Here is a 12,176-nt window from a genome sequence, read left to right on the forward strand (position 1 = left end):
CTTCTTCAATTGGAGATGGCTTAACCTTAAAATATAAAAAATGTCCATTCTCCAAAAAGGACAAAAGTGGAATTTCGATGATATTAGGAGGGATAAGAAGGTCAAGACAAGTAACAGGGAAGATACATTGTCAATTACTTTTGCAGTTGAAACTGTTCTAGCAGAAGCACGTCTGACAAGTGACAGCTCCTCCTTAAAACAGAAATCCAAGTGCAGAGAGAGAAACAAGAGAGAGATATATAGAGAGAGAAAATAAAGAAACAAAAGAGAGAAATAAGAGAGAGAAAGAGAGAAAGGAATCCGAACGCCCGAGAGAAAGATAGAGAGAGAAACTAGAAAGAGACATAAAGATAATAAAAATATCGGCAGAAAGAGAAAAGAGAGGATGAGTTAAAAATTAGGTTGTGGGAACAACTGGGTTGTGATCCGGTACGCGCCCTTCCTGCGCGTGCTACTCGCTACTCTCCCCCTCCCTCTCCTATCTCTCTGGGCAGAATTTTCTTTTCCGCCATCAGTCCTTTGACGACCGCAGCGTGATCCGATTCTCTCTCCTCTTTCTCCCTCTCTCTCTCAAGTTGAATCATGGCAGCGGTTTTGGATCACAGTCCCTTGGATATGTTGGAGAAAATGAGAATTTAGTGAAGGATAAGAAGAAGAAGAAGCAGATATTTCTTCACCTTGGTACTCTCTCTCTCCTCTCTCTACATTTCCAAATTTTGCAGAAAGATGTGTTTTTGGAGATTGGGTTGCTATGTATAGAGAAATTGGTACATGGGATTTGTGTTGCTATGTATAGAGAAATTGGTACATGGGATTTGTGTTGCTTGAATTATATTGCAGTAGTTGGGTGTGGAATGTGTTGTCTGATTGTTGTTTCCTGGTTCTGTGTTGTTTGAGTTGTTAAAAAGTAATGATCTTTTGGGTTTTCAATTTTGGTTCGGGAGTTTGATGCATTAATAGTAATAGTACCTTTACTACGAATTAGTTTGGTTGCATAACAATTTCCATGGGCCATGTGAGTGGATTATCCACAAAACCATTTTCTGGATTTCCCCAAATACCAGAAATGATAAAACATGATATTAACCTTTCTCACAACTAGGTTATCATCTCATCAAGAGTGATAACTTTGTCGACGTTGTGGTTGATGTGGGGAACGAATTCCAGACAATCGTAGAAGAGAATCAGATGGGTTACCACAGTTGCAACTGGGATGATAGAGATCTCATTAATTGGTTACTCAGGTTCAATGGATGTTTATAGGCTCTTCCTTTTGTTTTACATTTTTTGAACTTATTTGTGGATAGGCTTATTAATTAATTTGCACCCTGGAACTGCCATTTAGTCTCATTTTACCCTTTTAAACTTGTTTTTTGTCACTTTGCCATCTGAAATTGCCATTTTCATCCATTCTGCCATTTTCATCCATTCTGTCAAGTAGACCTTACATTAAGGGGTAGTATGGACATTTCATTTGTTACGCAGGCAGAAATAACCCCATGCTTGGCAACAACTTGCGTAGAGATTTTGGGTGATCATCACATATTTACCAAGCGAAATGTGAATTGTGGCGAGAAAAGTTGGAAAAACAAATTAGGGTTATGTGAAAGAGGAGAAAGGAATTTAGGCATGTGAATCCAGTCCTTAAGTTCAGTCAACAACTAATGTCCATACTACCCTTTAATTTAAGGCCTATTTCATGGAATTGACAAAAATTTGGTGAACTGAGATTAAATGAGATGAAAATGGCAGTTTCGGGGGCGAAGTGAGGCAAAACAGTTTTAGGGGGTAAAATTAGAAGGGGAAAATTAATTAATAAGCCTTAATTATAATTAGTTCAATCATGAAGAATTGCATTTGGATTGATTACGGTGACGTTACTTTTAATTTCGGTAAATTTAGTTGTTGGTCAAACTATGGAGGAAAGGAGAGGGAAGTATAGGTGGTGTAAAATAGATTATCACTAGAAAAAGTCGGTGGGGGTGAGATCATAGCTAAAAAGTTAGTGAGAGAATACAACAGATATTTTTGCAAACTCTTCCTTCAAACGGCAGAGAACAAGATTTTAGTTGCCAGTTTGAATACTTACTTAATAGTTTCTGTACAGTGATTTGTATAGAAACCACTTCTTATTACTTGCAATTAGACAGAGACTCGTAGGGACTAGGCATGAAGTACATTGTGGAAATTGTTTATAAATTCTGTCTTGCTCAAAGATGCAAATCTGATTTGATGTAATTACATAAACAGAAAAAATGTTGATGCAAGGAGATCATGATCTGAATTCAGTGCAAGCATACACTGGTTCTCTAAACGACGTTTTGAGGAAGACTATGCTCAGCCAGGAGATTGTGTTTAAAAAGCAGGTATTAGGATACTCTAAACATGGGATAAACGTTGAGTCATGCCCTGACATAATTTAGGACTACAGTTTTTTGTTCATCTGCATGATTGGTTATCGTATAAAAAAAGCTTTGCAATGGGAAAACCTTGTTGTCCATTGATGTTATGTAAGGCATGAGAAAAACAGAATTGTATCGTTTCCGCTTTTCTGCTTCATTTTGGAAGATTGTAAACTTTGGGTTTCACTCTAAAGTAGGCTTCACCGAAGTGGCCTTACATGTGTTTAAGATGCATATTGGGAAACATGTGAAAAAATAAGATAGATTCCACTGTATATAATTTTCGCTACTGATTTGCATACAGGTTCATCAACTCCATCATCTATATAGGATACAGAAGACGCTGATGCAAAACCTTGGCTGGATGGAGTTTGGTAGATACAATTACAGCATAGCTGGAGCTGAGTCGAATCTTTTACCTCTGAAAAATTATGCTAGAGATGAACCTATGGTAAGTGAATCTTTCACTTCCTACATGTTGTGAAGAATGGTTTGATGATAAAGAGGAGTGGAAGCAGCCACTGCTTGTGCTCCCATTTGGCCCTTGTTTGTTTTGTTGTAGCGTATTTGGCCTTTTCAAACTGACAGCAGTAGGTCTAATGAAGAATATTTGGACCGAAATTTGGTTTTGCTTATGTAACAAACTTATCATCTAACAGAAGACGTGACACAGAACCGAGCGCAATGGCGTTCTAGGATTCATATAGCCGACCCCACTGAGTGGGAAAAGGCTTTGTTGTTGTTGTTGTTGTATGTAACAAACTTATCAACTAATTTTGTCAAGATCTATCTGCATTTACTGTAGCCCGCGGCAGAGATAAATGAAACATCTAGTCTCTAGAGATGGGTTGATGACTAACCTAGTTTCATTTGTACTACTTATAATTTGTGGTTTTTTTGTGCTGAGCTGGTGCTTGTCTTTGAAGTTCACTTTACACAATTCAAATTTCAGGAATTGTTAGAAGGGTGCAAGGGTGTAGATGATAAGATCCAGCCGAGGACTCCTGAGCTTAAACTTCCCTCAGACCAATTTCTTAGCTATATTGGTAAGAATCTCCTGAAGGATCATAATATTGCTTGAAAGTAACTCTGGAACTTAGGTGATCTGTGTTGTGATAATTTCGCAGATCCAGCTGAGTTGAAGCTTTCCCTGAGCATTCAAGAGGACAGTAAGATAGAGGGAGGTACTATGAGGACTTGGTTTGATTTAGAAACTCATTCCGGCTCGCAACACGTGATTGATTTAGAAGAATCGATTGAAAGGACATCAAATGAGGGTTTGGAACAGTCACCTTCATTCAGCAGTACTGCTCCAATTACAAGCGTCGGGGGCACCCACAATTTAGAAGTTGCTGTCCTTTTTGATCCGATCATCTCAAGTAGTGTGAAGAAAAATCTATTGTTTCATGCTGCCGAGAGTTACCCTCATTTAGATGGCAGGGAGAGGAATCCTTTCAATCAAGGTACGGGTTCAGTCATCTGTGCACAACTGTTTACATGGCATTGAGTTTCTGAAATTTCAGTCTTGTCAAATTTTAAAATTTGTGTTGGTCTCTATTTCAGGATTAGAAAAGTGTTCCAGTGGCATTGCCATTAACAATTCTTCCACCAGGAGGGAGCTGTTCGGTTCATATGAAACAGGGGTTCTGGACCTCAACAAAATTCAGCATGATGATTCATCTTGTCTCTCAAATGATCGTACAGTAGCCCATCTTTCAACCGCTAGCTCTTCACATTTACGCGGATTAGTTGGCAAGGTAGAGGAGGGCACTCATTGTTTCGGAACTGGGAAAAAGAAAAATAGTAATAGCTCAATTGAAAGTTCTGAAAGGTTTCAAAAATACAATGCTGGAAATTTCAAAGTTGATGGATCGTGCATAAGCGGAATGGTCAATGAAGGCTTGGAGGCTGCGTCTAGATCAAAGATAGACCTCTGTGAAGCAGTTGGTTTCCACAGTAGTGACCCCAGTAATGGAAACAATGGGTTCATCATGAAACTCTTAAACAGTCGAAGTAGTTCGTGTACTTCTGCTAAACAAGTGAATTGTGAGAACAACAAAATAGAAGACCCCTTATTTCCATCTACTGATAATTGTCAAAAAATTGATCGAGATGGGCATGGCAATATATCTTCTGCTTCATGTAAACCATGCTGCATTGCCGAAGATGATTCCAGCAGCGGAAAGACTATGCAGTCTGAGATTGAATACAGAAACTCAAATCCCCTTTCCGTTGATCAGTTTTCAGGAACACATGTAGGGTCTCAAGTTTCAGAAACCTTAATGGGTGAGCAGGACCAAAGATCTTCTGACAACAATGAATTAAAACACAAAGACCTCAACAAGGGAGGAGATTCAGCTGAACTGGATGTTTTGATCAGAGCAGCAGCTGAAGCACTTGTCGGAATCTCATTGGAGAGTTCATCCTGTTATCAAGATTGCGCTCACGAAGTAGGAGGTTCAACAAAGATGGAAACGAGGGAGAGTGAACAACCGCAGTGTTCTTCTGATTCTTATGAGTTACTCACACTAAATCTAACAGGGAGCACTGAAGATAACTATTGCGTGTCATCAAAGCCTTCTGAAGTAAATTACAACGACAGTAAGGAATTTGGCATTAAGTTGAGAAGGGGGAGGAGAATGAAAGATTTTCAGAGGGACATTCTTCCTGGTCTGGCTTCTCTTTCCAGACACGAAATCCGTGAAGATATTACCATTATGGAGACAGTTTTAAGATCAAGGGAGTACAAAAAATTAAGAGGCAAGGTGGTTGATGGTCAGAGCTGGTGTACTCCTGTCAAGAACAAACGTTCGCGACTCAACTATGTTCCGCGGAGGAAAAGAAGTTTACGAGAAGCTTGAAGTTGAGAATGATTAGAGATTGTGGAAGTGCTATTTATACCAGTAGCTGCGTATAACCGTAATTTAATTTTTGGGCTTCAGAATCATTCAATTAGCTTTCTGATTCATGTTCTGATCTCAGTATTGGTAGCCGGATAAGTGTTATTTCAGAAATTCAAAAATAATGGTTGAGAATTGTTATCATTTATTGGTGTGCCTTCGGGTGAATTATGAAAAATGTAGAATTTTTCCTGTCACATTCCTGTAATCTGAAATGAAATGAAAAGGTTTGTGCCGGATGAGTTCACCAGGATAATGTGTGCTAACTTTTCTGATTGAACCACAAAATTAACGTCTTCTTCATATAAAATACATTTTTACTAGGTCAAACGATGAATTTTGTTAGATTAGTCATCGACGAGATATTTTCAAGGTTTGAAAATACCATGTAATGAACAGACTTTGTAAGAAAAATAATAGTGAAATTGGGATTAATTTGTTCAAGTAGGGAATATGTAACATGTTCGAAATACATGTTTGTGCAACTTTTGTTCACTTCGATTTTTCGTTTGTTTTGTTTTAGCATTCAAGTTGGCCGAAGTTATAGTTGCATGCCTCTTCCGAAGCTTAACCAAACCAAATGAGGAGTTCTATGGACACAATAATTTGCGAAAATTCTATGATGTTTCAATATATGACATGAACTAGAGCAATGGATTCAATAAAAATCCCGTTATACTTGAGATCCCCACGATTTGATTATACACAATCCCAGGAAATTAATAAACTATCAAGTAAAGTGATGAGTGGAAGCAAAGCGACTGATTGCCACCCTTTGGGAGCAAGCATGCTTCAATCATGAACACATGAGGATAAAATGGCGAGGGTCCAACCAAGCCTTGATCAGTGAGAGAGACTGCTAGATATGTTGTTTGGTTGGCTGGTTAATTAGTTGGATTAGATTCATGGATAAGTGGAATAATGCTACATAAAAACCCAAGTCATCACTCAAGTTTTCTAATCCTTATGTTTCTTCTTCTTTACTTGTGCATGCCCCACAATATTCTCATTGCATTAGACAGGACATCTCCTTCACTATTGATATGTTGGTAAATGTACAATATTGTACACGCAACCACTGAATTGACATTAAAGACGTTTTTCTATTACCTTGAAGGTATTGCGAATTTGGTCTTCACTACAAATCCCAAGTGGATCCAACCCTTTGATCCTCAAAATGATGCTTGCCTTATTTGGTATGTTGACACTAGTTACTTATCAGACCCACACAAGGCATGTTCCCAAATGGTTATGTCTTTACTGTTAGGGAATACCAGTATATCTTGAAAGTCCACAATATAAACCTTAATTGCGAATTTTTCGAATCGTTCCAAGACTCACTGCACCTCATTACGCTACACGTTAGAGACATGATTGAGAGCTCCTATTTGAGCATATTTGAAGTACTTGCGGTTTTTTTATCCATCATTGATGATCCATGAAGAAAATACGCATGTATCGACCAGACTAAATACATGATACTTCAACAAAGACAACATTAAACATATTGCACCCCCATCATATCAGCAAAGCATTAGAAGATCGAAGTCAAGCAGATCTGATCCAAGATAACGTTGCTGACCTCTTCTCGAAGTCACTGCTGAGGTCAACATTCCAAAAACTTGTCTAAGGAATTGGTATGCGCAAACTATCTCATTTGCAATGCTTGTAGTTCTCATTTGTAATTTTTGTCCAACTCAGGGGGGGAATATTCAAAAGTATACTCACTTGACCTTAACGTACTCTTTTTCCCTAAAATTAAGAGCATTTTTCCCCTTTGGATTTTTGCTACCTACTAAGGTTTTTAACAATGCACCCATCCTAAGCTAATCATACCCTTTTGTGCGCTTTACTTGTGTCCTGAAGGCGTTTAGTGTTGATTTAATGCAACTTCTCACATTTCTCTTTATACTATGGGTTTTATCCTACCTTAGGTTTTACCATAGTGAAGTTTTGTGAGTTTTACTACCTTGCATTCTTCCGTTTATTTTTTAGACTCTCATTCACTCATCGTGCCGACTAGATAAGACGACTTCATCAATTGTTCTTGTTTCATCATTGAAGACCTGATGCAACATTTGTTTGGGTATTTATTACAAACTCAAGGGGAACTGTTGCAGTCCTAAATTAGTCAAGAATGTAGTTTTGTAAATCTTTATAGGATTCTATAATATCTTTTAGATAGTTTCTTAGTTATAATGTATTACTTAAAAGGTCAGGATTGTCAATTTCTTACTACTATAAATAAAGGTATGATGGGGTGAAAAACCATCTCTAGAGAATCCCCAAATTCTCTTTTCTCTCCGTCGGCCACCTGCCCTTTCCTTTTTTTCCCTCAGTAAAATTAGGCCTACAACAAGGACTATAATTCTCTCCCCTTCTCTTTCCATCCCCTTCCATCCCCTCCTCTCACATTCTCTTATTTTGTTTTTCTCTTACTATAAAAAATTAATATAAGATATTGACGTAGCTTAACGGTAACCGTTCAAATAGGAGATGATGGAAAATGAGGGAAAAAAAGAGGGAAGAGAATCCTACTCCCTACAACAATGACATTATATTACAATTATGTGCCTCGCTGTCAAGCTGACGCTCGATTTGGTACAGCCATATCTCTCACAAATCTTTTGCAAACAGTCCTAGAGACCCACCAATTTGTCTGAAGTAATTTCTAGCCTGGATATATACCTACCATCTTGAAGATAAACACACGCTAGAGAAACATTAGAAGTTCTCACGGGCTTGACACTTGAGATATGTAAATAACATTCTGTCCGAGGCATAAAACAAAACCATTATTTATTCAAGCGTACCAAACACCATGTAATGATTTTCATATGGTTTACAAATATGGTATAAATAAAATGAAAACTAATAAAAATGAATTGAAAACTTTGAGTTTTAATGATAATGACAAAATAAAGAGTAAAATGAATAGTATTAGATTTGACCTTTTTGTGAAAAAATGTGGTTTTTCGTTAAAGTGAATAGTACCGCGGGCTTTTCGTTAAAACTCCCATAAATAAATGGTCTCCCTTGCATTATCCTTTTTCTTTTAACAATTGAATCAATGTATATTAGAATTTTCACTTAAAGACAATAATATTCAATAATGGTATCCCTTTTTTTTGTTTGTAATAGTGTCCCCCTTCTATAGAAGCGATATTGGAGGATGAGGGAATCCGAACTTTCCTCTTGTATCGTCAAACCGTCCCTTTTTGCTCCATTTTCGTATTGTCCCACTTTACATTATTCATGAGACCTTAGGCAAAGGAGTGAATGTTTTCAACCATATGAGTTATAAATTATTTGTCATTTTAGTGCCCGTTGAGTTTATCTAGTAGAAAAAAGCTTATCTATCACTGTCGATGCCCGTGATAGATTGCAATCCACCACGAACAATGTGCAATTTAATAATCTAGATGTGATAGAGAAAGTCACAGATTCTACCATGGATTGTCTCCTTGAGAGAAGAACAAAAAAATCATCTTTCATTGAACATTTATAAAACATTCTATTCCTTACTCACTTGGACTTTTCATATATCTAATTATGGCTTTTCTCTTTTCTACAAGTTGCATTCGTTTACACTTTCTCGACATTGGATACTCCTTTCTGAAGGATGTAGGATTTTAATCTTTCATTTCAATAGTGTATATCCTTATAGAAATATATATCGAAGAATGAATCATTAAGGTACTTTGAGAAAAACGATGTATTACTTATTTTTTTTCATCAAAAATGTGCTCCAACCAATGCTTATATTGAATGATGGGTGTAGATTGATGCATGAATGGGGTGATGAGTGCTAGCAGAAGAAGGTGTGGTATAAAGTTGGGCACCATGCTATGTTATTTATTCTCAACCATTGGTGATGCCTAATTTGCTCAAGTGGGAGGGCCCGATATCATAGTCTTTGACATCCATAATAAGCATAAGCAGCATGAAAATCCATCGAATTATGGTCGATGTAGAAAAACAAGTTTGAAGGTTATTGCAGTCAATCGTTTTACATGATTTGTCCCCTTGAGACTGCATCTACATGCTCCCCTTTTCTTCTCGATTATTCTTACCAAAAGCAGAATTTATGATTACTTAGTCTTGGATAAATGTATAGAACGAGATTGATGTCGACATAAGTTGATGGTTTTATATTTTTTATGTGATTCGACAAGACCTCTATTTTGGTCCTCACCAGAATGTTATCAATTTGACGGTGTTCTAATGAGAGCGAAGTGGAAGATATGTATATACTTGGACGGACAAAAATATTGAGATCAATGTTACTAAAACCTCAACTATCAAAAAGTAGGTCAATAATGTATATATGGTTAAACAATATGTCATAATCTATCTTCCACGATAAGATCAATTTGGTAAAATCTAAGTCTAAAGAGAAAATTTTCTCTTTTACATTAAGCAAACAAATGTGCACATATGCATTCAACAAGCTAAAAGTTACTCAAGGTGTTGTATACTTAATTAGCTGTCCATTCTAGGTAACTCATGTATACAAGTATACTCCTATATTAATTTGTTTAGTTAATATGATAAATTGTTGTATGAGAAAATTGATCAACCATCTAGTACAAGCTAGCAATTTCTAAAAACAATCATTTTTCAATAGACGTGAAGAAGAATCTTTGTTTTCAATCTTCCATCATTTTGGTAGAAAAACTTGTCCTCATAAAAAGTGAATAGTATGTCCCTCAAATGTTTTTGGCCAAAAAGGAAGCACATTTGTCACCATAATTATTTCTCTTTTTAGCCAATCCGCTTCCTTTCTCCTCGCCATCATAGCCATCATAGACAAGAGGACTATAAGAATATATATGTATGTATAATATAGCTAGGTCACACGTCCTATGAAACTGATGGAGTTGAAACCACCAGAACCATTGATTTACGAATATAAAGAAAAACCTGTGAGATGTAAGTTTTATATGTCCAACTTTGGTTATAGAAAGTTTCTTGAAAATTTTGAGTGAGAACTTCTACGTCAGTTATGTTTGTTTTTTTTAATTTTTTGTGTGCATGTTAATCTTTAAATTTGTCCAAAACGTCCTCATTTTGGAGCTCAAGGGTTAAGCATATTGGACCCCTAATTCCAATATTAATTTGATCCACATACGTGGTGCAATTTGGATTTCGTAGGCACATTGGATTTTTCATAAGAACTCGGCGTTTCTAATCCTCAGGACCACTAACGTTGTTGTAACTCAGTATCTACAGACATTCAAACAGTGGGACATATATATTTAACTAATAAATGGCATAGCTCCATAACCATGCATGGCAGCAAAAATGTTAATGCGAGTGTAGGGTTGCTTGCACAATATGATGAAATGTTGAAACATAGGCGCAGAAATCTCTCCAGTGGATTAATATAACAGTATACATACTGCATAGTTAAAACTTTCAGGAGTAGCATGTTAGAGAGTTAATTTGACAGTTCCACAAGTTGAAAATCAGAGTGTGCAACGAACGAGATTAAAAAAATAATAGGAATATTATTAAATAAACGAGAATGCCGGAACGGCTACAAAACCCTAAGAGGCTATATTGTGACTAGTTTATTCTCAACTAAATAACAAGCATGTTATTTATAATAAACTAACATTAATCCTAAAAGACAAGAAATCAAAACCCTAATTCGGATGGCCTAGGCCCATATACTAACTAACAAGCAAACTCAAATAATCATAATATGCTAATATTTTCCAACACCACAAACACTTTAAACTAATTAAAACGGTTTTATAAACTATTATTAGTATTACAATTTAGTAATATTTTTCAACAATTAAAGTGGCAAATCTTAAAATTTAACAATATTTTACTTCACCAACAAATATTAAGTTCAATTCTCATAATAAACGAGAATTCGATACCTAGTAAAATACAATATCTTATTGCATCAATATAGCTGTTGATGATCACACAATATTTAACATCACCGTGCAAATGTCAAAGTTTAATGCAGATTGCAGAACGACGGGTCCGATGCTCTATGAGTATTATTCATATTTGTCTAAAAACAAAGTGAACAAATGCAGTTTTACTACAGTATTAATAGAAACCTCATAATATTAATGCACAAGTAAGAATACAAATAAGCTAAAGCAATGCTGACAGCATTTATTTTGTTTTACGCCTAAACCCTTGCCAAAGTTCCCAGTTGGTGCTGCGCATTGAACTGCATTGATAGGTGATCGAGTGCCAACAGGATCCTCTCCGGATCCTTTTGATGAAGATTTTAGAAATCTGTAAATCGTGTTTGTTTATCGTACATCGTATGGTCAATTTTTTATCAAATACTGTTTATATTTAATTAAACACGATTCATGAACTCTTAGAATCCTCACAAAATGAATCCGGCGAAGATCCGAATTCTATTGAATGGGGAGAACATGGAGAATGTGTGGACAACAAGATCTTTGGGCTATCTTCCAAAAAGATCTCCCATTTATGTACCTACCAAACAGAACCTCTTTGTGCTGCCTTTTGGTTCATAGGTTAGCCCTACCCTACTTCCCCACTGCCCCATACTGACTTACCTCTACCGTCCGAGAGAGTAATGGCTCATTTTGTTGTGAGTGAGTTGCAGTATGCGAAATCCTTTGTTCGAAACTTGTTTCTTATGGTTCTTCACGTTAAATTATTGATTAGGAAACACTTACACTTAACAAGTTGTTGTAACTGCTATATTTATGCATGTAAATTATGTAATGAGTGTCGTAATTCACGGTACTCTAATGAATGTAAGTTTTTCTCTGCATGATAAATAGTACAATTATTATAGGAAACTTGATTTTATCATTAGTTCGCTCACACACTGTAACATCTCACATCGCCCAGGGGAGTGGATCCTCTA

The 12,176-nt window shown here is 36.5% G+C and overlaps 1 protein-coding gene across 2 annotated transcripts; it reads left to right on the forward strand.

Moving 5' to 3' along the window:
• The first annotated feature begins 259 nt into the window (after nucleotides 1-259).
• Nucleotides 260-5,558, forward strand: LOC126617767 (uncharacterized). Of its 2 annotated transcripts, XM_050285815.1 has the most exons (6): nucleotides 261-681; nucleotides 2,251-2,366; nucleotides 2,707-2,853; nucleotides 3,355-3,448; nucleotides 3,530-3,865; nucleotides 3,966-5,558. In XM_050285815.1, exons 2-6 carry the CDS (start codon nucleotides 2,256-2,258, stop codon nucleotides 5,261-5,263), a joined length of 1,986 nt encoding a protein of 661 aa, XP_050141772.1. In that variant the 5' UTR covers nucleotides 261-681; nucleotides 2,251-2,255; the 3' UTR covers nucleotides 5,264-5,558. The 2 variants fall into 2 exon arrangements, with proteins under 2 accessions (XP_050141773.1, XP_050141772.1); XM_050285816.1 differs by lacking the exon at nucleotides 2,251-2,366 and having other exon boundaries at nucleotides 260-681.
• The last annotated feature ends 6,618 nt before the right edge of the window (nucleotides 5,559-12,176 follow it).

The sequence above is a fragment of the Malus sylvestris genome, chromosome 4 (genome assembly GCF_916048215.2).
Source record: "Malus sylvestris chromosome 4, drMalSylv7.2, whole genome shotgun sequence".
In the NCBI taxonomy this organism is placed as follows: domain Eukaryota; kingdom Viridiplantae; phylum Streptophyta; class Magnoliopsida; order Rosales; family Rosaceae; genus Malus; species Malus sylvestris.

Excerpts from the sequence above, each read along its gene's own strand:
- LOC126617767 (XM_050285815.1), top strand. The coding sequence starts at position 2,256 with ATGTTGATGCAAGGAGATCATGATCTGAATTCAGTGCAAGCATACACT. Across the intron at positions 2,367-2,706 it reads AGATTGTGTTTAAAAAGCAG|GTTCATCAACTCCATCATCT; the intron begins GTATTAGGATAC and ends ATTTGCATACAG. Across the intron at positions 3,866-3,965 it reads GAGGAATCCTTTCAATCAAG|GATTAGAAAAGTGTTCCAGT; the intron begins GTACGGGTTCAG and ends TCTCTATTTCAG.